The 25020-nt window shown below is 39.9% G+C and overlaps 1 protein-coding gene and 1 non-coding gene across 11 annotated transcripts in view; both read left to right on the top strand.

Annotated features, from left to right (window-relative positions):
• The first annotated feature begins 1429 nt into the window (after positions 1-1429).
• Positions 1430-25020, top strand: part of tcf7 (transcription factor 7) — a 132298-nt gene continuing 108707 nt past the window's right edge. For 2 of the 10 annotated variants that reach the window (XM_008104754.2, XM_016991746.2), the window contains exons 1-3: positions 1435-2133; positions 2264-2330; positions 3993-4099. In XM_008104754.2, coding sequence (XP_008102961.1) covers positions 1912-2133; positions 2264-2330; positions 3993-4099 — 396 coding nt within the window. In that variant the 5' untranslated portion in view covers positions 1435-1911. Of the gene's footprint in view, positions 2134-2263; positions 2331-3992; positions 4100-25020 lie in introns of all 10 variants that reach the window. The other 8 variants (XM_008104756.2, XM_062970363.1, XM_008104757.2 and 5 more) reach the window with 6 other exon arrangements.
• Positions 1826-1960, top strand: LOC134297250 (small nucleolar RNA SNORA64/SNORA10 family). Its single transcript, XR_010003979.1, has one exon. It is a non-coding gene; the product is annotated as a small nucleolar RNA SNORA64/SNORA10 family (small nucleolar RNA).

Raw genomic sequence — 25020 nt, 5'->3', positions numbered from 1 at the left:
CTTTCATCCACGCCAATAAATAGGAATCCCTGGGTTGCCGTGAGTTTTCCGGGCGGATAGCCAAGTTCCAGAAGCATTCTCTTCTGATCTTTCGCCCACTTCTATGACAGGCATCCTCAGAGGTTGTGAGGTCTGTTAGAAACTAGGCAGGTGGGGGTTATCTATCTGTGGAGAGCCCAGGGTGGGAGAAAGAACTCTTGTCTGCTTGAGGCAAATGCGAATGTTGCAATTGGCCAACTTGATTAGCATTGAATGGCCTTGCAGCTTCAAAGCCTGGTTGCTTCCTGCCTGGGGGAAATCTTTTGTTTGGAAGTGTTAGCTGGCCCTGATTGATTCATGTCTGGAATTACTCTTTTTTCTGAGTGTTCTTTATCTACTGTCCTGATATTAGAGTTTTTTTTAATACTGGCAGCCAAATTTTGTTTATTTTCATGGTTTCCTCCTTTCTGTTGAAATTGTCCACATGCTTGTGGATTTCAGTGGCTTCTCTGTGTAGTCTGACATGGCGGTTGTTAGAGTGGTCCAGCATTTCTGTGTTCTCAAATAATACACTGTGTCCAGGTTGGTTCATGAGGTGCTCTGCTCTGGCTGACTTCTCTGGGTGAGTGAGTCCGCAAGTGCCTTTCATGTTCCTTGATCCGTGTCTGGACGATGCTCTGTTTGGTGGTCCCTGTATAGACTTGGAGAAGAGAATGATGATGGGGAAAATGGAAGGAAAAGGGAAGAGGGGCCGACTAAGGGCAAGATGCATCCTGTGACTGGCTTGACCTTGAAAGAGCTGGGGGCGGCGACGGCCGACAGGGAGCTCTGGCGTGGGCTGGTCCAGGAGGTCACGAAGAGTCGGAAGCGACTGAACGAACAAACAACATGTAGACTTGTTCGGAGTCGGCTACATCTCTGCTCTCCAAAAGGGATCTCTATTGAAACGCCAGGAGAGATTGCTTCTGGAACATGGCTATACAGCCTGGAAAATGCACAGCAACTTAGATCTCTATTGAGTTTAGTAATGGGACTTCGTTTTCACAGTATATGTATTCCACGAATTCAACCACTAGCGGCTTTTTAGGAACATTCCAAAAAGATTCCCAAAAGTTCGGCTTGACTTTGCCATTTTATATCATAGACTTCTGTTTTGCACTGTGTATCATGGGACTTGGGTATCCGTGGGTTTTGGTATCCACGGAGGTCCCGGAACCAAACCGCAACGGAGACCAGAAACCCATTGCACTAGGTCTTTATAAAAAGCGGTAATTTCAAGGCTTTTCCTCCCTCCTCCCTCCCGCTTTGAGCAGAGCCCAAATGCTAAATTGCCTATAGGTGGATTGCTTGCTTACTCGCTCTTCCAAGCGGGCGAAAGCGAGGGAGTGCGCTGTCTCTTTAAGGCAGGAGCGCGTCGCGGGAGAAAGAATCCTCCGGCCCCACCCCTCGGCTGCCAATCACCCGGCGGCGCCTTTGATCTTGGGGAGGGAGGCGCGGGGCCGGCTCTCCCCGGCGCGCGCACACGCTGCTCTCCCCGGCGCGCGCTTGATTGCTGGCTCCTTTTTTTCCTCCCCAGCAAAAACCCCTCGGGCGCTGCTGCTGCTGCTGCTGCTGTCTCACTCAGAGCTAGTTAGTTAGTCAAACTTTCCTGAGGCGGGAGAAGGAGGAGGAGGAGGGCCAAGCGAGGGGGCGGGTTTCCCTCTCTGCCTGGGTCCCCCTACCTAACTGCCGCCTTTGAGGGGCAGGAGGTGCAGGCGAGCTCGAGTCCCTCGTTCCTCTCGGAAGGCGCAGGAGGGAGAGAGAGAGAGAGAGAGAGAGAGGGAAGAGGGAGGAGAGGAAGACCCCCAGGCTCCCCGCTCTCCTCTTGGCCGCCCCGGCCCAGAAGTTGGCTGGAGAGAGAGAGAGAGGGAGAGGGAGGGTGCCCCCGACACCATGCCTCAGCTCAACAGCGGCGTCGGCGACGACTTGGGCGCCAACGACGAGATGCTGGCCTTCAAGGACGAGGGCGAGCAGGAGGAGAAGAGCCAGGCCAGCGTCTTCCCCGAGGGGGGCGACCTGGCCGACCTCAAGTCCTCCCTGGTCAACGAGTCCGAGGGCGCCCCCAACGCCAGCGCCAACCCCGGCGCCTCCGCGGCCCCGGCAGCCCCCAGCGAGGTGAGCCCCGCCAACGCCGCCACAAAGGCCGCGCTCTCCGCCCCTCTCTGCCTCACCTTCCCCGCTGCCACGCTTCTCGTATTGTTACTGTTGTTGTCATTCCTCTCATGCCCCTTCTCTCTCCCCACAGGCCATCCGGCGCTTGCAAGATCCTCAGCGGGTCTACGCGGAGAAGCTCCCGGATCACATGGAAGAGGGTCAGTTTCGGCATCCCTCCCTCCATGCATTCTCCCCTTTCCACTCCCCGCCCGCCCCCATTTTTCAGTGAGGGACGTGGAGAAGTCTGGGTTTATATTTTTGTTTCGAGGGAGGACAGCTTGGCCTGGGAGGAGGAGAGTCGTGGGTTTGCAAAGTGCATGCAACTGGGGAAGAAGGGTCAGGTGGAGGAGCTTCTTCCACTTTGCAAACCCTTCTCCGTGTTCTCGAAAGCTTCCATGGGTTGTTGTGAGTTTTCCAGGCTGTTTGGCCATGTTCCAGAAGCATTCTCTCCTGAAGTTTTGCCCACATCTATGACAGGCATCCTCGGGGGTTGTGAGGTCTCTTGGAAACTAGACAGTTGGGGTTTGCATATCTGTGGAATGTTCAGGGTGGGAGAAAGGACTCTTGTCTGCTTGAAGCAGGTGCAAATGTTTTAGTTGGTCACTTTGGCTGACATTGAATAGCCTTTCAGCTTCCAGGTCTGGCTGCTTACTGCCTGGGGGAGTCCTTTGTTGGGAAGTGTTACCTGGCCCTGATTGATTCAAAGTCTTTGCTGCCCTTCCTTTCCCTCCCTGACATGAGTTTAATGGGGTGTTTTTCATCGGGATGGAGGAAAGAAGGCAGGAGGGAGGCAGCCAGGTAGAGGTGGCCTCAGGAACTGCAGAGCAGGGATTGTCTGGGAGAGTGATCCGCTTTAGCCCTGGAGCACCTGAGCGGGAGTTCAGGTACCTGGAGCAGTGCAAAGCCAGGGACTGAAGAAAACAAGCCATGGTCTGAATGGTGTTGCTCCTCTCTCCTAGAGTGGACCCATTCAATCAGTTGTATATCCCATACATTCACAAACCATTCAACAGTTGGATGGGTCTGTTGTAGCTGGAACTCCCCAGGAGGGGATAATAACAGCCCAACTTTAAAAAAAAAATCTTGGTGTCTTTAAATTTAGGCTTGTTCATGGGGTTATTTGCGGTGCTGATTCAGAAAATTGCATTGCAGTGCTGATTCAGAAAATCAGCTCTAGATTATTAAATATGGTTTTCTGGGGGTGAGCAGATGGCGACTACAGGATGGCATATGTTCTGTATTGGAAACTAGAGCTGGTGTGGTCTATCCAGTGCAATTTTCTGAATCAGCACCCCAAATAACCAAACAGACTCTGAAGTTGACCCAAACTTGATTTGTAACCTTTATGGTATTAATGTTGGAGAGTGGTCCCTGTTCAAAAAAAGGTTGGGAACTGCTGGTATAGGTGCTCCCAGGGTCAGTTATGTACTTGGGTGGGAGATGCCAACAAATATCAGGTACTGTAGGTTACATTTCAAAGGAAAAAATTGGCAAAACAATTTTTTGAGTATGCCTTGCTTTAAAAAAAAATCTGAAATCCCCATGGTTGCCTGTGAGTCAACAGGCATTTTTAAGGCAGAGACACATACAAGGAACCCATAGCTCAGTTTTTTTGTGGGCAGATTGTCTGTGATGTCTGGCAGTCACCAAGAAATTAATTTCAGGCGAGGGAGTGTGATCTTGTTTGTGGTCCATTTAAACACACGACTGTGAGATGAATAAATGATGCTCAAATGATGTTCCTCTTTTATATTAAGTGAAGGAGGGAGGTGGAAATGCTCATAAGGAGAAGTCCTCATGTCAAACTTGAATCACAACAGGTTTAAAACATCAAGATCCAGGGATGTACAAAGGATCTGCTTACTCTGGGTACCCTTTCGTCATGCTGTCTGATCCTTACCTGCCAAATGGATCTATGTCACCTTTGGTGAGTTGATTTCATAGATATTCTAATATGCCAACTATTTCATATCATGGTACTTAACATTCAGCAACAAGAATGGCCAGTCCTTAATACATACCTTCTCTGTCTCAGAGTCAGGTCTTTTTTGAAATAGAGTAGAAACAGAATGACTTTTCTGTAGAACTTTTCTGTTGGTGAACCAGAATCTCACAAAGCCATCTTGTTGGAGCCGGGATGCAACATAGTTTTGTCAATTCCTCCTCCTGTGGATCACTCCCAGCACCTGCACTCTCATCTACACTCATTTGTGTGTGCGGGGGGGGGGGGGGGGGCTTCAGGTATCAGCTCCCGATACAATATTTGAAGGGCATTTGCAGGGTGAGAGGGAAATGGCAACATCTTGTTTATTCAAGTAAAATAGGAGATGATGAAAATATCATCTAAAAGCAATGCAACAAGACTGGCTCAATTAAAAATAATGTTCTCCTTCTTGGATATATTTTCTTCACTTTCCTCTGTCAGCTTCTGAACTTTTTGTATTGAACCTTAAGCTAAACAGACTTTAGCATTACTTTCAGAATTGTAGCTTTGTGGAAGGGGGCACAATGAGAGCACACACACCCCAAATAAGAATTCTCTCCCCCCAATGAAGTTTTCCTTTAGGCCCCCAATTTTAGCATAGCAGTAACTTAAAAATCCAATGTATCATTTAGAGATATAGTTTAGGCTTCTGAAGAAAAAAGACAGACCAAGTTGCCCAGGAAATGCAAACATAGCAAATGTAAGAGTTCTTGGTAAACATGATTTTCAGTGTCCTCCTCTTTTTAATGCTAGGAATTTGGGGAAGGGAAATTTCAAGGGGGAAGCAAAATCCTTTGGAAGAGAATGCCCTCATTTTGCAACCTCCAGTTGCTATATTTCTTGGTGCCTGTGAAATTAGTGGGATTTACTTCCTGGCAAAAATGCCTAGGGTTAAGGTATTAAAGATTTGTTTACATGCATGCGTATAGATACCAGAGTGACAGCTATTCAGAGAATTTACAGGATCATTCTTAAGCATATTTATTCAGAAGTAAATCTCACTGAATCTGACAGGACTTACTCCCTTGTTAGTGTGTTTAGAGGATTGTCGCTTCATACATCACTAGTCATTTCCCTGTCCCCTTTGAACTATAGGATAATTTTGAATTCTGTTCCAAAGAAGGCAAGTATTTTGTTGGGATTTTCAGAGAGATTGTCTCAATTTTAAGGACTCACTGTCATGTTAGAAATTTGTTTAGTATTTTTTTGCCATGAGATTGTTTCAGATAGGCACACCGCATAAAGTAGCCTTTTGTCTTTATATGCATTGTAACAAATCAGCATTATAGACAATGCTGCCTTGCGTATACAAGCAAAATAAGAATATATAACTAGTTAATGACCAATAGGTGTGAAACAGATTGATATTGTTATGAACAAGTGGGAGCCCATTAAGTTCCTTTTATCTGCTTTATAATTGATATTTGGAACTTGGCTATGGATAGTGGTGATTAAAAGATTACACAGTTCCTTCCTCTCAAATGTATTTTTCCTTAATATTAACCTTAAAAAAGGATTCGTCTGAAAAGTAACTCTTTATCAGTTATTTATAGTCATTTTAAAGGAAATACTTATATTTTTGGTCTACTGTGAAACAACGGCACTAAGTATGGTCAGCATTTGGTTTTGTGTCCATCCTCTCAAATTATAATGCTCTGATCTTGTGCTCACTCATCTGGGAGGAATTGCTTTGGACATCAGAGATTTGTCTCCATGTCTTTGGGGTTGGTGTATTTTGAGTATCTAAAGTTAACTGCAGAAAGGTGGCTGCAGAGTTTTTGCATTTTACTTGTTTCCACAGTAAAAAGTAATCAACCAAGTAAAACATCTTCTCCTGCCCAGTGATGCATAATGCAATCCTATGAATGTTTACATGAAAGTAAATCATGTTTATATGTAGGCAGAGCTTGCTCTCAGGAAAATGTGTTGAACTGCAATATCATTTGGAAATTGCAGTTCTGTGTTCACTTACTTAGGAGTAAATCCCATGGTGAAAATTAGATACAAGTAAACATGTGATGTAGTGGTTTGAGTGTTGAACTATAACTCTGGAGACCAGGATTTGAATCCTCCTTGGCCATGGAAACCCACTGAGTTACTTTGGGCAAATCACACACTCAGCCTCAGAAGGAGGCAAAGGCAAAACCCACTCCAAACAAGTCTTGCTAAACAAAACCTTATCATAGTTTTGCTTTAGGGTCGCCATAAATCAGAAATGACTTGAAGGGATACACAAAATACCTATCTATCTGTAATTGTGCTGTCAAAAACAGTTTTGTCTACTTGAAATATCACTTTCCTGTGCTCAAAATAGGCATTGGATTTTGTTACCGTTTTACTCCCTGGATTCTGTATGAGGTTCCTGCATTATACCATCAAAGGGCAGATACCAAAACTAGCCCTGTTGCCTAGTTTCAAAAGAAATATGATTGCGTGTATTAGTTTGAGTTGGGTTGAAAAATGCAGTGACAACAACTGACAATTTTTTGGGGCAACTGATTTCGGGTAGTGGCATATGAGTTAAAATTGGATATCTGTTGAGCAATAATGTAGATACAGCAATATTTTGATACAAAGTAAAGTAGAATTTTAGATGACTGCAGTGAAATGGTATACAAAGCACCAGTGGTAACAAATGTATTTAAGATGGATTGCCAGAGCAAAAAACAAAACAGTGAGAATGCATTGGACACATTCTAATCTGAAAGTAAAACCTTGTCGGTTCAGGCTGCAGATGTATCGACATTTATCAGAGCTTGGAAAACAGCCATGCTGAGTATGGGATTTTGGAAGTTATAGCCTTCAGAAACAGATATTTTTTCAATACAATGTAGAGTCATTTCCCGAGAGATGTGTTTGAGAAGCCCATGAGTCAGGGCTGAACCCAACAGCTCTCCTACATTGTTTGTCTCCTGCCAGAGTAGTAGGGAAAGGTAGACTGCTTCTGACAAAAGAGGTTTCGTGTGATGTTCTTGGTTAATAGCTGTTGTTAGATCAAAGCAATGCAGGACTGTACAATTGTGACTATCCAGAAGTTGGTATACCATAACTTTCTTTAGCTGTAGACTTTTTAACCTATGATATAACAAATCTGGAGGGCAACAACATGCCCTTCCATGTTCTAGATCTGTCTTAGTCTCTAACCATTTTCTTCCTGTTCTGAGAAATTCTTTAAAAACTACACAATTTTAAAATGCTATTTGTAGTTTGGGACTTATTCTGAACAAAATTTGCACATGGTTGTTTTGCACTGAAAACAGCATTTTATGCTTAGGAAATTATTTTCGGTGCAAAAACATTTTTTCTTCAAATAAATTTTTGTATTCATGTGAATCAATCATATAAAATTGTGAGAAAAAATATATTTTACTTATTTATTTATTTATTTACATACATTCAAGGGGGATCTCTGTTACATATAGTAATGTTCCGGTATAACAAAAAATATATGTCAGTAACAAAGTATTTTCTAACAGTCAAAGGGATGCCAAAAAATCCTCTTCAGCCAGTCATTTGTTAATTTCCAAGAAACAAGTAAATAATTTGAAAGAACATGCACATTCCTGAATATCAAGGAACTTCCTAAAATCGAATTTATTTATGTGACTACTTTTTCCCAATATGTGGCTGCTATGGGACAACTCCAAAATCTATTCATTAAAGAAGTATTAGGAATATCACATCTATAACAATTTACTGATTTAGAAAAACACTTTCTTGAATAGACATTGTGGCCGCAAATATAACCAAAAGAGCTATTTCTGTTGTGGAAAACGTAATGAGAGATACGAGCCATACTAGTTATAGATGTTAAAACCAAGGCCATTGATTAGTCAGATTTGTATTTTTAAATTCTCTATTCAATTCTTGTTGTAAACCTTGCATGTCATATTTATGTATAGATATAAATATATTGTTGGTCTGGACATGGGTTAGCCTCAATTAATATCTCTAATATTAAAGGAACCCTGGATACAATCTGGATTGTAGCAAATGTTTCAGTTTTAGATTTTGCCTTTCACTGATAAAGTACTTTAAACTGTCCTTGCAAAACTGAACAATGCAAAAGCAACATCAAGTATTTGATTTAAGGTAACAATCCCATTATCAGCCCCTAATTTCCATAAAAATTGTGTCATACCAATGTATAGGTTTTCCCATAAAGTCAATTTGACATGAACATATGGGTCAATTTACAGTTGATGTGACAATATTTGCCACATAGTTCTAATTGCTAAAGTTATAAGCAAAACACTGCCTTTTAAAATAAAATGAGAACCAAGAACTATCCATCTAAATAAGAGGGGGCAGAAATGAAGACTGGAAATCTGATCACAGGGGATTGCTTTTAAGTGGATATGCCCAAAAAATAATAAAAGGTAAAATATATGTCCAGAGGATCTGGAATGTGGAGCCTTCCCTCTTCAGTGGGAATTTACATACTTTTCATTGACATTTGAGGGGGAAACGAGCCCTCCCCTCACCATCTCCTGAACGATGCATTTAGTTTTTTAATACTTGCAGGTTATAAGTAGAGAAATTCTATGAATAACATAAACAGTTCTAGACATAACATTCATTTTAATCATGTTTACCTTACCCCACAGATGCATCCTCATTCCCACCCATCTCTCTAAATCTTGTGAAATACAGTATCTTTTGTATCAACTTCCTTACTTTAAGGTTACTCATCTGAGATAAATCTTGAGGTACTTATTATACCTCAATAAGTAATAGAATTTGGGCAGTATTGGAAACTGCTATACTTTAAATGCACTAGAGTCTATCTTTTACTGCCCACTGGCAATATTTCTGACTTAAACCAATCAACTGAATGCCCAATGCTCTGATGACTGAGATGTAGTAGAAAATATATGTATTACTTTATCGTTTATTTCAAGTCTTCATATGTAAGTCTGATTACCTATTAATGAAACATCTCAAACTGTAGTCATGGAAATTAAATCAGCGTCTCTGCTCAAATAGTTGGAATCTTCTTATTTATGAGAGAAGGGTAAAAAGTAGACTTGTCCGGTAAAAACAGCTTATGTGGGGTTTTTTTTTTTTTACATTAGTCTCAATTTAATTTTGAAGTTGTCTGTTCTTGTGCAAAGCCCATAAACAAAAAATAGCACTTTCATGCTATTTATTCAGTTGCTATCAAAGTCATAAAATAGTTTCATAACATCAAAGATTTTGCAAATACTTTTTCTAAGGATCAAGTACAGCCTTTTCCGGCACACAGCTTCCAGATCATAGAAGCAGTCTATGTCTGCAGGGTTTCCTTCAAAATCTCATACCACGAACATATTCTAGCATGATTTGATTTAAACTACAGTTTCTTATAGGCCCTGTAGTCAAACTAATAGCAGCCAAAGGGTTACCAGTGCTTTATCCTCCCTTAAACTTAGCTTTGGGGAATATACTGATAACCCACATACAAGAACAGCACAAAGTCATTAGGAGTACATCAGACAAGAACATCAACATAGTCCTAGCTATGGATGATTGAGCTGACTGTGGCCTTAATCCAGTTGTTAATCTTGAGTAGAGTAGACCTGTTTAATGAATAAAGCCTTACATCAGTGTTGATTAAGTTACCACTGAGTAAGTGGGTCTAGACTGCCGGAACTAACAATTAGATTTTGGTCCTTTTTTAAACAAACTAAATGTCACCTACCTGAGCATGAACCCAATGGGTTGAGGTGGTTCAAAAATCACCAAACTTGTTAGATTCGCTTGTAAACCTTAAGTTAAAGAATGTACTATAGTTGAACAGCTTTGGTTCAGAACACAAATGAACCAGAACACAACAGGTGTGTAGAGAAATGAACTTTTAAAGTTTTATGATGGTTTAATCATTAAAAGTGGCTTGAAACAAAAATATTTGTTCTATTTAGATCTATGTTCAAAAATGTTCCCATTATTTGAAGGGATGAAAATTCAAAGACTCCTCCTTGTAAGGAAATGATTACCACAACTTTGGTTAAGTATGTGTAAGTTCACAAAATGTCCTGCTGAAGCAAACTTGGAGAATTCTGAGGCGAAAGAAAGAGATAATTGATCTGATTGGGGTGCCAATTAGGAGACACATTTACAGCTGGGACCCAGTCAGGATTTGATAAGAAATACACCTGAGTAGAGACATTCAGAACAATGATGAGGAGAGAAAGGTGTCTCTTTCTGATGTACTTATCTGTCCTCCTAACATGTGGGAGCGGACAGAAGAGACAGAGGCAGGATACAAGACATTAGTGAGGACTGATGGATTATTCAAGCCTGGTGAGTATCCTCCAAGTTGTAGGTATTGCCTATGATTGGCTAATTCTCATTCAAGCACCATAGAAAGGGAATCATATCCTATGCACTGCCATTTATTTTATTATTGTCATCTTAAATGAGCTGAAGAGCCCATGCAGCTCCCCTACAAGGCCATATGGGACTCTGGCGTGGGTGGGTGAGATCACCAGATATTAGTGGGAGCATCAAAACTGTTGGAAAGGATGGAATAGTTGACAGTTTATATAATGCAGCTAAAATAGCCTTTGGATACATTACATTCCTTTCCTCTACCTGAAGGGCAGATAGTTGGATCCTCCATATGTTTATGAATTGCATCTTCCATTAATCCTAGTCAACATAGTGGTGAGGAAGGGTGAGAGGTCATAAAACTACAGCTTCCAAGCATTCCTGCCCTAATGCCTCCCCCCTTCGTCCTTTTCATTTTCCACATTTTCCATAGTTAAAATTTGGAACAGAGTGTCACGTTTGCATCTCTCTCAAATGAGATTAGCATGCTTTACTGTAGCGAACCTACATGTTAGCAAAGAGCTTATTCTCTCTTGTCAGGGTTTTCCTGTAAACATATGTAGGAGATCGGGATTAATTTTGTAATCCTTCCTCCTTGCTCCCCTTCATGCCTGCCACCCCATGGAGTGCTTTTTCAAACTGTCGTGGATTCTCTTCTGTTCAACTGCCAAACAAAACATCACTTACAATAATGTTCTAGGCAAGATCAAGGGCATTCAAGTTAGAAGACTGGCAGCACTGTCCTAAGCAGTTTTACTCAGGAGTAAGCCCCACCAAGTCTGCAGGTAAGGGCATGAATGCTGAACATTGTGTATTAGAAAGGTTTCTGAACCATTCTGTTGGGATTTTATGAGACAATCCATTTATGAAGCAACAGATCTTGCCCTGTTGTTAGTTCGGTACATTTTCAACAGTGTTCCATTTTTCCCAGTATGAATCCTGGATTAAATTTTCAGTCAACAGAAAAATCTTATTCATTTCTGAGGTAATATGTTGATATCACATTTAGGATTGCAGGGGAAGGGGGAGGTTTCAAGCAAGAATAAAGGCTGCTGTGCATGTATGCAATATTAAATGTTTAATAGTGTAACTGAAGAGGATTCATTATAGTTGTTTTTTCTTTTACCTTCACTCTTAATTATGGACAACACTGTGAAACACATAGGCTCAATTTATTTTTATAGCAATTCACCCATTGGGTTCCACTTAGTGAAAGGACTGAAATCATAGGTGTCCCAAGGAAATTCCCATGTTGTCCCTGGCTAATTGATTTTACTGGACAGACTACTGAAATTTTTACTGTTGTGTATCCTATAATAATAATTAATCTACTTGAGTGTTCAGAGTCTTTCTTGCAATACTTCTATAAGGGGAAGAGTTTTGTGTTCTTCCACATTGCAAAGGTGTGAGATTGGAGGTCTTTTCCTAATATGTAATTACATAATTATGGTTGCACTTTTACCATTCATGTCTCCCTCATAAAGAATCCAGGGATTTCCAGTTTAGGGAAGGAGCTTTAGAAGTCTCAGCCAGGGAGTGTGTCTGGTGCCTTTAACCCCTGGTGCCTTTAACCCTAAACCCCAGGATAAAGCCATGGCAGTTAAAGTGCAATCATAGCTCTGTATCTATGTCGTGTGATGGGTTTGCGGCTTGCTGAAGACCTCCTAGTAGGAACATGGCACTTCAACCTATAGCAGCGCTTTGAATGAGAGATCTCAAAGAGACCATATTATGAACAGCCTTGGTAAGTTCTTGCAAGCTTTATCTACCTATATCAATAGCCTTCTTTTCCTTACTAAGCAGTAATGTTTTCTCATGATATGCCCGAAATATGATTTTTTTTTAGCTTATTCGTTTTGGCTTTGAGGCCTGATTTGCTCTTCCCATTTGTTTACCTTTTTGGCTGGCTTTGATATCCATAGAATTCTCCTCTATCACTACATTTCAGATGAATTAATTATCTTCCTGGCAGTTTTTTTTTTCATTGTCCAGCTTTCAAACAATTTTAACAGATTAGAAATATGGACAATCTTGACTTTAGTATTCAATTATATATCTTTGCACTTGAGCTGCCCTTCCAAGTCCTAGTCATCTTCTTATTTCATGAGTCCAGTTTCCATTCTGATTTATGACTGAACCAAGGTGTGAAAAAGCTCATTTCAGTATCTTGATCGTCTACTTTGAAGTTGTATAAATCATCTGTTGCTTGGGGTGGGAAAGCAACATTGCTGGATTTTGCAGTAGTTTTGAACCATTTATTTTTAATTACCATCAAGTCAGCTTCAACCTATAGTCGCCCTATGGATGAGAGACATCCAGAAGACAATGTCAATGTCAATTTTGCTAAAGTCTTACAAAAATCAGAATCATGGCTTCTTTAATTTGAATCTATTCATCTGCAGTTCTGTATTTCTCTTTTCTTTCTACTTTCGACCATCCAAGCATTTTAATATTTTTGGAGTCATCTTATGTCCACTTGTTTACTTTACTTTACTTTGTCTGGATCACTGAACCCTCACATTGTGAGAGCTTCAAAATGAGTTGTTCTATGTATATTTGTGATGTTTTTATCTCACCTGCCTTTTCCTGTGGGAGCTTTATCTACCCTTGCACGGATTTCACCTTGAAAAGGGATCAGAGAAGTCTGTTGTAAATGTAGGTAACATGCATCATAAGAATGCTAAATTCTCTTCCCTGCCCCCACCCCAAATGAACTGCAAATTATTAAAGTATATTGTTTTTTAAATGGTACAAATGACTTTAAAACCAAGTTGAGGAATTTCTTCAGTAGGCAGGTCTCCCTTTTAGGTGGTTACAAACCTTAGGGGTCAGACATGTTGAAACCTTCGTCAGATTAAACTATTCTCCTTGGTATAGTGATATAATTAAGTTGAGACCTGAGGGAGTTTTCTGAACATTGTTGCATCTTGTAGCATGTCAGTAGTATACAGTAGCAAAAAGCTTGAAGAAACACTTCTACATTTCTTAATTTTGGAACTGGGCATGTGAGCTACAGAAATGATCCAGGGTTTCCTATAGGTATTTGCTCAACAAAAGTAAACACGAAGACTCGCTTTGGCTTCAGAAGGCAGAGGTCAAATACATTCAGTTTTTATGTTTCTTTTAAAATAAACATTTATGATACAATGTTAGATTGTGGCTTTGTAGAAGCTGGTCTGGATTTTCTTTCTGTTTTGTCTGTTCAGCAGAAGCAAATTTTACATCTTTATTTTATCAAAATCTGCCATCATTCCCCACTGCAACCAATTTAACATGTTAAATTCCAGAATCTCTATCAGGGGTAATACCTTTGTTATAGCAACAAAAGGACAGTCAAATGTGTATAAGCTTTTGGTTGTTCTACCAAAAATATTACAAAAATATCTCCTTTTTGTCTTCACATGTTATAAAAGTAATGGGACACTTTGCTACTCTTTATGAGAAGCAGCTATTTTTCTATAAGAAAAACATGTCAGAGAATAACAGTCTATAAAACTCATCACATAGAGTGTCTGCAAAGAAAGAAAATTGGCGTGAGGCTCTTCATACCCTGGAGTAGAGGAGGATGGTTGATATTCATTTTCCACACTTATTCCACTTCTACTTTCTCATGCAAAATATTTCATACCATATTGCAAGAAAAGCTGTTATGTTCATTTTACCTGAGTCACAACACACTTCAATCCCATTTATTTCAATTAGTAAACCTTTGATAGCTGTAATATTGAATGTAGCCTATAGGTCCTTTTGTTTCTTCCAATTGATTTATCTTAACTTGAAGGCATTATTCACCTTTATAAATCACACCACAGTCTGCTGTCCACCCTTCTTATAGCCACAAAACTGGAATTATTCTTTATTACAAGGCAGTTTCATTTATCCAAATGCCCTGTGAAATATTTAAAACATATAGTGGGAAGATTGGATATAATTTTCTTTACAAAGGTTACAGTGACATGGATCTATGAATAATACAAAATTAATGTGAATTACAGTAAGCACTGAATAATAAGTCTGAGTAATGGCACTCTTATTGCACTTTTTGTATCTCAAATTAAAGAGTGTCCTCTAGCACCGGGCTGTGGCGCAGGCTGGAGAGCAAGCCAGCTGCAACCAGCTGCAATGAATCACTCTGACCAGGAGGTCATGAGTTCGAGGCCTGCTCGGAGCCTATGTTTGTCTTGTCTTTGTTCTATGTTAAAAGGCATTGAATGTTTGCCTATATGTGTAATGTGATCTGCCCTGAGTCCCCTTCGGGGTGAGAAGGGCGGAATATAAATGCTGTAAATAAATAAAAAGCAAGTTACTTTCTATCTTCCTCAGTTTCCCCTTTGTAAAATAAGAATGAGAATGATAAAAGCAACTCATAGAATGCTGCACAGATGAATGTAAACCATTTTCCATATAGAATAGTACTAAAAGTGTGATTAATTGTATTTCTGTTACTGTTGGTCAATTAAGCCAATTATGCAAAGCAGGGCCTGGTTTGATGACTTTATTCAAGTTCCTTTAAGATGCAGTGTTTTGTTTCTTGTCTTTCTTTCATTTTTTCGGCCTAAAAATTTTGTTTGTTAACTACAGTACATATCTGCCTGACTTTCCCTCCCAAGAGGAACATCAATGGGATTTTCCCACTTTCCCCCCATAAAAATTGTGTGAGGGAGGTTATGCTGGGAAATGATAACTTGCCCAAGGCTTAATTGCATTACATTAGGGATGATTAAAATGTGGCCCTGAAACTGCATCCAAATAGGTAAAATAGCTTCCACACACTGTTCAACATTATAAAATTCCCATTTTTTAAAAAAAAAATGTAGGCTTCTTGGTTGGTTTTCTTTCCTTTTTTTTTTTTTGGCATTTCTAGCACTCCTCTATCTACTCCTTGAAGGAGCCCGAACCTGCCACAGCCGCCCACTCCTGCTTTAAATCCACTCTAGTCATGATATTACATCGTATCCCTAAATGTTATTTCTGTTCAGGAACATTTGACATGATGAAAGACTGATTTTCATTCTTGATATTGTAACCAAGAGATTCCCATGAGCCCTCTTTCTTCCCATCCAGTCATATTTGCACATCGCATTAAACATGGTTTATTGAAATATGCAGAAGATCAAATGAGCCTGTGGCTCATGAATCCTCCCTGTCCTCTCCTTACATGCTTTCCTCTCCTCTACTTTCATTTTTGCTTCTTATTACCTATATTTTGTGTAGTCACATAATTCCTATACTGGGGAAAAGGTGGGGTGGTGGTTAACCCCAGCAATTGATAATTTCAACAAGCCAGCATTAGAAGTTCATGGAAGGGAGCCAAATCACTGTCAAGCATTTAAGTGAATGTTTGTATCGTCTATCGCCATAACATGGAAAATATTTCACATGCTTGGAACACATTTTATCTAGCTTGCTCTGCAAGCTTTTATTTTTTAATGATGTGCACTTTGATCTGGATCCATTTTAAATTTTGTAAGCCAATTTGAGTCCTAGAACTAGGAAAACAGTGGGGAGATAGGATGTGGCAGCTAGAACGTAAAGAAAAGATAGCTTAATTATACAGAGCCCCATCAGCTTTGTTGTTTTTTCCCCCCCATGGGTATCTGAACTGTATGTAAGGGGTGAGGCACTTGTCTCCCCTGGAATCGTAAATCTATTTAGAGATTTAGGCCCTTTCCACACTGCCTCATATACTAGGATCTGATTCCAGATTATCTGTTTATCCCAGGTTATCTGGCAGTGGGGACTCATATAATCCAGTTTAAAGCAAATAATCTGGGATGAGATCCTGGGATATAGGTAGTGTGGAAGTGGCTATAGAGAAACCTCTGAAACCACTTCTATTGAGAGGCCAGCTGATATAACCAAACTCCCTGTATTATATTCTCTGCAAATCTTCCAAGATTTGGACAACATAGAAATAGAAGCATAAAGCTACCCTCATAGCATATAGCTTTGCCAAGATCTTAGTTTCAGTGAGGATTTTATAGCAGTAAGTTTGCTTGCAATAATTTGTAAACTAGATATATGAATTATGCAGCCCTTTGGATATAGTTAAATTGCAAGTTTATTTATTTATTTATTTACAGTATTTATATTCTGTCCTTCTCACCCCGAAGGGGACTCAGGGCGGATCACATTATACACACACAGGGCAAACATTCAATGCCCATAAACACATCGAACCGAGACAGAGACAGACAGACAGACGCAGAGGCAATTTAACTTTCTCCTGAGGGGATATTCGATTCTGGCCACAGGGCGGAGCAGCTGCTTCATCATCCACTCTGATGGCATTTCCTCACTTCCTCATTCCAATGTTGTAAATTAGTTAAACTTGCCTCCGCACTTTTATAAGTGGTACCTTATTTCCTACTTGATAGATGCAACTATCTTTCGGGTTGCTAGGTCAGCAATGAGCAGGGGCTATATTTTATTTTTAATTGATGCGTGCTCACCCCGCCACGGGCTGGCCTCGAACTCATGACCTCATGGTCAGAGTGATTTATTACAGCAGCTGCTCACCAGCCTGCACCACAGCCTGGCCCCAAATGTTCTAGGCAACATAGTCAGTGTTGGGTAATGCTGAGAATTGCAATCCAGCTACATTTGCAGGACTGCTCTAGGTTTTCCATATTACAGTATATTCCTCCTTCTTTGCAATCTAGAAACTGCAGTACATTTGCTTACAATATTTTGACCAATGTATTTATTGTATGGAGCCCTTGTTAGCTCAGCGGGTTAAACTTCTGAGTTGCTGAACTTGCTGACCGAAAAGTCAGTGGTTCGAATCCGGGGAGTGGGGTGAGCTCCCATTGTTAGCCCCATCTTCTGCCAACCTAGCAGTTCAAAAACATGCAAATGTGGGTAGATCAATAGGTACTGCTCTGGCGGGAAGGTAAAAGCGCTCCATGTAGTCATGCGGCCACATGATCTTGGAGGTGTCTACGGACAAAACCGGGTCTTTGGCTTATAAATGGAGATGAGCACCAACCCCCGACTTAATGTTAGGGGAAAATCTTTACCTTTAACTATATATTGAATATGTTATCACAGCAACTATGCATATCTGTAGTGAAGGGGACATATAAGCAGTCTCCCCATTCTTAATTTCGTTTTTCTAAAATTCCAGATTTCTGGCTTTCATTTGAAAAAAAAATATTTCTAGCTCTTGTAGAACTTGGGATATGTGGTAAAAATTTGTAGCTAGCTACTGTACTTTGCATTTGTTTTGTAGACATCTAGTCCAGTTCTACAATGTTTCATTATTTCTAGTAAGTGAGTTAGCTGGAGCAATGAATGATACTCCTTTTCTCTGGAGAAAAACATGCTTTTGTTCAGTTTAGAACCATTGTTTCAATCTTTCAGGGAGAGAAGTTATTGCTACACCATTAAAAATTCAAATCTAAGATTTTAGTATGTATAACTATGAGTGGGCAATGTTCATTTATCCCATTCCTCAAAAAGGTAGTAGCAAAGGCAACAAACAAAAACATTTATCCTGATGCTGCCAAAATACCGATTGCAGATCCCACTACTATTATCCACAAAATGTTCACCAAACTTTTTATTATTCTAGTATGCAGACCCTTTTCCTGTCAATGTCTTGTGAAGCTGTAAATAAGGGCATCACTGCCAGAAAGTACCAGATAAATTATTAAAAGCATTTTATATCTTTATTACCTCCATATGCACCTCCTTAAGTTGTTTAAAGCCCCTCACTCCATATAAACACTGGAGTTCATGATTCATCTTGTATTCTGCATTAGTGCTGCCAAATTCCAAGCTTTGAGGATTTTCTTCCCATTGTTCATAGCCTTCTAAATGTCATTGAATATGACACTCAGAATCAAAAGAAGTGTGAACATATTCAGGGAAAACACACAACAGTGTTGGAGCAGCACATGCAAATGAAGGTCATATACCAATATGGGATTTGCCTTCCTTCCCATCCAAATCCCTGCAGGCAGCCTAGTGTGCCTTCATGTTTGTGTTGCTGCTTCAAATGAAGTAGTAAATTCAATCCAGCCGTTGTTCCTGGCCAAAGCAAAGGCATAGTCAGAACATCTTTAGCAATTCTCTTTTGAAGAGCCACCAGCCCTACAGAACAGGCTTTCAAGAGATAAAGGAAAATGCAATGCACATGAATAATTTTAAATCCCCAACCCATATCTTCTTCCTTGAGCAAGAGCAGAACTCCATCAGTGTGAATATGTATCAATGCAGTGTGAATTCTGAGTTAAATTTATCTATTCGAAGTTGAGATATATAGGACAATTTGTAGCCACTATACTTTCAATTTGTTTTGTAAAGACAGCTAGCTATTTCTCCATCTTATGGGAATATAGCACAGTGTGTATTCTCAGCCATGGCCCTCCAAATGTTTATGACTTCAACTGCCAGAATCAGGGACCAATGTCCTTGCTGGCTGGCATTTCTAGAAGTTGAAGCCCAAAAAGATCTGAACCATTGATTTTGTCCCTTCCATCTAGATAGAGGAGCAAACTCCTAAAAACTAATAAAATCCGTGCCCCTCTATTTGCTGGTCATGGACCATAATAAAGTCTTGATTGATTGAAAAACTACTAGTATAAATTATTTAATTACATTATATCCCACATTTCTACTGTTGTCCAAATATATGGCAAGGTTAGGACCACAGGATGAAAATGGGAAAACAAAAAATTAAAAAACGTTATTTTTTAAATCTTTCCAAGAATCTCTAGGGCCCCTTCCACACAGCTGAAAAAATACCACATTTTCTGCTTTGAACTGGAATTTATGGCAGTGTGGACACAGATAATCCAGTTCAAAGTAGATATTGTGGGATTTTCTACCTTGATATTCTGGGATATAGGGCTGTGTGGAAAGGCCTTAAGTCTTCCTGTGCAACTCTATAAGGCAGTCCCCAGGTTTTAAAAAAGCATTTCTACTGTGATTGCACCCAAGGCAGCTTTCAACAAATTAAAACAAAGTACTGCTATAGCATATTTGATACAAAAGTATGAGATGGTTAAATAGTTTTGTTAAAAACACTAAACTGAAACCATTTAAGATGCATTAAAACGTAGTGAAAAGGATAAAGGCATAACATATACCATTCAAAGATCCTACCAACAGAGTAAGTTAAGGGCTAAAGCCATGCCTAAATGAAAAAAAGTATTTTCATGCCAGGGGAAAGAGGTTGGAAAATGGGGGTCAACTGAGCCTCCCATTGAAGGAAACTCTACAACTGGGGAGCAGCTACTGAGAAGATTCTCTCTCCCCCTTGTGTTCCCCAAACATACTTGTGATGGAGGTGGGATGGAGAAAAAGCCTTCCCTTGAATATTTTAAAAGTTGGATAGTCTCATAGAATTCTTCTAAATAACCTCTCTCTCCAGTATGAAGCATGAAAATAAATGGGGAACCATTCATTATGTTTGTCCTGCCTATGCTGTGTGAGTTGATCCGTTTCTGTATAATGTTTGATCACTGCTCCAGTAAGGTGCTGGAATACTTCTAAGGTTGTTTACTTGAAATGATATAAAATCAGATGTTTGCATTCTTATTTACTGTTGTTGTTTTTTACTTTCAATAAAGGAAACAAAACCAAAACCCACAAAGTGTATCCACATTACAGATTAACAAGCTAGAAACTTTCACTTTGAAGAACAAAGTGATTTCTAAACTAAATGAGTTCACAGTGTATCTGGGAAATGGCAACATTTTTGTTCAGCTTAATAGCCCAACTTGAAAAGAACTGAACAGATATTTCATAGTGGGGGAGGGAGTTATTTCAAATAAGATTGCCTCAAGCTGAAGGTCTTGCGTTTTGAATGTGCATGTTTCCAGACAGACTTTTACAGGCAGTGTTTTGTCATTGTGCCCAAATGACGGCAGAACTTGATCTTATAAGAGAACCAAGCCAAAATCTGGTTCTCCATCCCAGTCCACCTTCTCGCCACATCTGATGGAACTCAGGATGTGATGTCATAACATTGTGCCTTTCCACCATCATCAAGTGATGTTAACTTAGAAGGATGCATAAAATCCAGTGACTTCCCAGCCATATGGCCTACTGGTCATCAGCAAGAATTTGACAAGAAAATGGGTGGAGCAAGATTATAAGCAGGACAGATCCTCCCTTTATCCAGAGGGTCGTATCTCACTATACTGTTATGGTGCTATATTCCTCTTTAACTGCAATGGCAATATCCTATGGAATCTGGAATTTGAAGTCTAGGGGGACATTTAGAATTTTCAGTCAGCGAGCTCTTGGACAAAACTTCAGATCCTAGATGTTTCCATGGCAGTTAAAGTAGAATATAGCACTGTAACAGTGTAGTATGATAGGGCTATGGTGAAGTGCCAACCTAGCATGGAGTCACCTAGAAAGGGCTTTCCTGATCTATATATATAAAAGAGTGATGGCATCAGGGCAGCGGACAAAACAACAAAACTACAGGTCCCCCAACCTCGAAATTTGACAACACAACCCATCATTCATGGCTCTAGGTTGATACAACAAAAAGAAAAGAAAAATAAAGTCCTAATTACAGGGAGAGGAATAATAGTTTTTATCCAATTGCTGCCAGTTTGAAGGCTAAGCTCTACCCACTTGGTCTCCTAGCAACCTCCTCAGACCAGGGGACAGGCACAGTTAGGCCTCACTTAGGCCTCTTCCACAGATTATCAGATTTTAACTGGATTATATGGAAGTGTAGACTCAAGGCCCTTCCACACAGCTATATAACCCATCTTATACTATCTGCTTTGAACTGGATTATCTTGACTCCACACTGCCATATAATCCACTTCAGTGTGCATACTAAACATAAAGACAACCATACAACAAACATTCAATGCCACCACTACCTCAACAATTTCTCACCAACACCACCAGACAACGCCACAGCAACGCGTGGCCGGGCACAGCTAGTATTCTATAAATCTGTTACTCTTTGAGAGGAAGGCAGACTCCTGAATGTCTAGCCCTCATGGAATACTCATTGTTAAGGTTTGCCCTGACTATGCTTGTTCCCCTCTTCTGAGGAGAATTACATCTTAGCTTTGTTCAACCACTAGTGTACTCCACAGAAGCTGGGCGGGGAAAAGAGCACAGTGGGAAGCACCCCTCTCTTCTGTTCTGAGACAATGGGATCACTTTGGCCACTGCTACCTTTCCAATGAAATAGCCCCATATTTGTATTTCTGAAATAAATTTTCCAGGTTGCAAAGCTAGATGCACCTATGACTTTCTATCAATTCCTTGCATAGCAGGAATATGTATCCCAGGTATCTGCACTTCTTGTGTAAGGTGAGGATTCTGTATACAGTGTTCCCTCACTAATTGCAGGGGTTACATTCCAGGACCACCCACTATAAGTGAAAATCTATGAAGTAGGGATACTAGACTTCTCCATAGGAAGGAAATAGAAAGAGGGAGGGAAGAAAGAGGCAGGAAAACATGGCACCATCTCCTTCTCTTCCCGCTGCAGTTTGGGCTCCTTCTCCGCCCCACCGCCTGCACCCGATTGAGACCACCGCCACTGTAATCATAATTTTTATGATTTATAACATTTTAGTGTTCATTAAAAACTGCGAAACAGCGAGTCCGTGAAAAACGAACTGCGAAGTAGTGAGGGAACACTGTACTCTTCCTGCAAAAGGTCCTTGAGTGCATACTGGCTGATCAGTTCCCATTGCCTTTGAATGAGACTGTTTTCATTAATTTCAGTGGGGGTTCAGGCCTGGTTATAATACTGTGACTGCCTTGGTCACTGGGTTAATGAGCATGACTGGGTTAAAAAAAATTAAGGAACATTTTTCTGAACTGGTTGTGAACAGTAATAGGTTCATTCATATGGTAATTTTCAGATGAGTGGCATTCACTTTTTGCTCCCACAAGTAGACATCTGTCAACCATGCTCTTGTAAACTGTTGAGTGATGCTATTCAGGGATATGGACCAAGTGGAGTGTTTTGGGGTGGGGAAAATGCCTTATTGAAAAAGAATGAAGGGTTCACGTGCTCGTGCATTTTCCAGGTCTCCTGGGCTATAGGATTGTATGAACTAATGTTCCCCTTTTTGTTATTTCAATATTTCCTCTTCTAAAATAAATCCTGTTTCCTTTTCTATAATAAATTCCATAAAGAAATAGATATATACCATCCAGTATGTCTGTTCTTAACTTTTTTATAATTCTGAATTCAGGATGTATAGTTTTGTGGGAACAGTAAATGGTGTTCTTGATGACAGTATGCCCTATGTACACAGCTGTTTAAATAAACTCTTTGCAGTTACACTTTAATTATAATTCTGAGTTCATTCTTAGTCACTTCCTTTCTGTGAAATTCTCCAGAGCACCCTACCATAACATGCTACCCTATAAATGTGTGGTACTACAAATATCATCATCCCCAGTAAGCACCTTTACTTTGGCTAAGGATGATGAAAGTTGGTACCATGTTGGGATGGGCTACCTTAAGGATCTCTCAGTGACAGATATTTCCACATCTGAACAGTTGGTTGAGTTAAAACTGGGTATCAGTGAAAGTCAGAGCAGATTGTTCATAAGGTAGAAATGTTCAAAAGGGTTTTTGGCATTCTTTTAAGAATTATGCAATATAAATGTTGGTACAATTTTCCCCCTGCAATTTACGTATTGTCCAGTCCTTTCAACTTCCCCTTTTCTATCAGTTTTTATTTTTATTCTCTTTCTTGTTGTTTGTATTGTTTGGCATCAAAGATGCTAAGTAACAGGTCCACATGTTGCTGCCATCTTCCTCTGAGTGCCAGTTCATAACCATTTCATATATGTCAATAAAGCTTAGTAGTGACTTGCAAAGGATCATATGGATGAGTTATTTATGGTTTCCAGGAAGATGAAATGGCCATATCAAGCATCAAATGACATTATGCCATACTGAAAGGGTACATGAAAACCACTATAAGGGTCTGTCTATTAAGTTTTCTCGTGTCCTTTGAAAACCCTGTGTAATACACCCCTCCACTTGTTGTAAGTGCTATTCTAATACTAGCAACACTGCATTCTATTCCTACCACAACCCCACCAAACGATTAATAACTCTTCTGACATCTACAGCATACATTTTGAAATGTCTAAATATTTAACCCCCATGTGAGTCCTGAATGGGAAATACTTGTACAATATGTGTGTGTGTGTGTATCTGGGAGGTAGGAGGAGGATGACCTTTTTGCACTACACAATTATAGCCTTATGAGTCCACTTTAACTGCTGTGGCCACATCTTATGGAAGCCTGGGATTTGCAGTTTACATATTTAGAATTCCCAACCAAAGAATTTGGTGTCTCACCAAACTACTGAGTTAAATGTAGACTACAGCAGGGCTAGACCAGTTTAAGTGAGCAGTAGGTCGGCTTATCAGGGGAAATCTATTTGAGTAGCCAAACAAAGAAAATACCAATGGTTGAGACCTTCCAGCAACCTTGATTTTAAAAAAAAAAACAGACAAGAGGGGACTTGAGCCACTTGTATTTTTATATATTTCAATAGCTTTCTATTTGCTCTTCAGTATATTCCATCAAGTTGAGAGCCAGCATGATGTCATGGTTTGGCCATTGGGCTATGACTTTTGAGACCAGGGTTCAAATTCCTGCTGAGCATAGAAACGTGCTGGGTGATCTGGAACAAGTCACATCCTCAGAGGTAGGAAAAGGAAATCCCTCTCTGAACTAATATTGTCAAGCAAATCCCATGAAAGTTTCCCCTAAGAGTCAATGTAAGTCAGAAACAACTTGAAGACACATAAGAATAACAATTTTCCATCAAATAATAAGACTTTTAAGAAATAGTGTTAAGAAAGATTCACCAGGTAAGAAATAGAAATTAACCAATTACTTTGAAAGCTTTGAAAAGTTAATTTTGAGCATATCTTACATTCTAAAACATGCAGACCAAACAGATAACTTCTCAGGTTAAGGAGATAAGAAGCCCTGGCTAGGTTTTGTATGAACATGACAAATGGAGGTCAGGTAGGTAAATTTCTGACAAACTTATAGGTTTACATACATTATTTCTCCTACCAGAAGTTCTTTTCCCAATAAGATATTCTCTTATCAGGAAGAGAGGTTCCTAGAATTGTTAAGAATTGTTGGAAAATACTTAGAAGAAATTATTTACCTACAGAAGGAAGGAAAAGTCAGTAGGAGTTTATTATATTTAAAACACCTCCCTAATGTGCAGCAGATTTAAGGACAAATTTAACAGGTGCTGATGAGTACTGAAATGCTAGAGGATCTCTAGCTAGCTACTCATTGTAATTATCGTCTTAAAAGTTAAATCCATCCTGACTCTTATTATCTAGTAATTTTATTGTTAAGAGTAACACTGACGTGAAAAGCAACTCAGCAATGACTGCAGGCATATTTCTTGTTATATTGTTTACATGTCTTGTTTCCTTGCTGTGAAAATGTTTTAAGAATGTTTTTAATGGGAGATGGGTAAATAAACATCGTTGGCAATTCTGCATCAAAATTGCTGTTCTGATCAATTCATTTTCAGGTGGTTAAAAATCGTTGGCATTTCTACAATGTCCA

The sequence above is a fragment of the Anolis carolinensis genome, chromosome 2 (assembly GCF_035594765.1).
Source record: "Anolis carolinensis isolate JA03-04 chromosome 2, rAnoCar3.1.pri, whole genome shotgun sequence".
NCBI classification, from domain to species: Eukaryota; Metazoa; Chordata; class Lepidosauria; order Squamata; family Dactyloidae; genus Anolis; species Anolis carolinensis.
The sequence above is the reverse complement of the archived record's forward strand: the minus strand, read 5'-3'. Positions and strand labels throughout refer to the sequence as shown.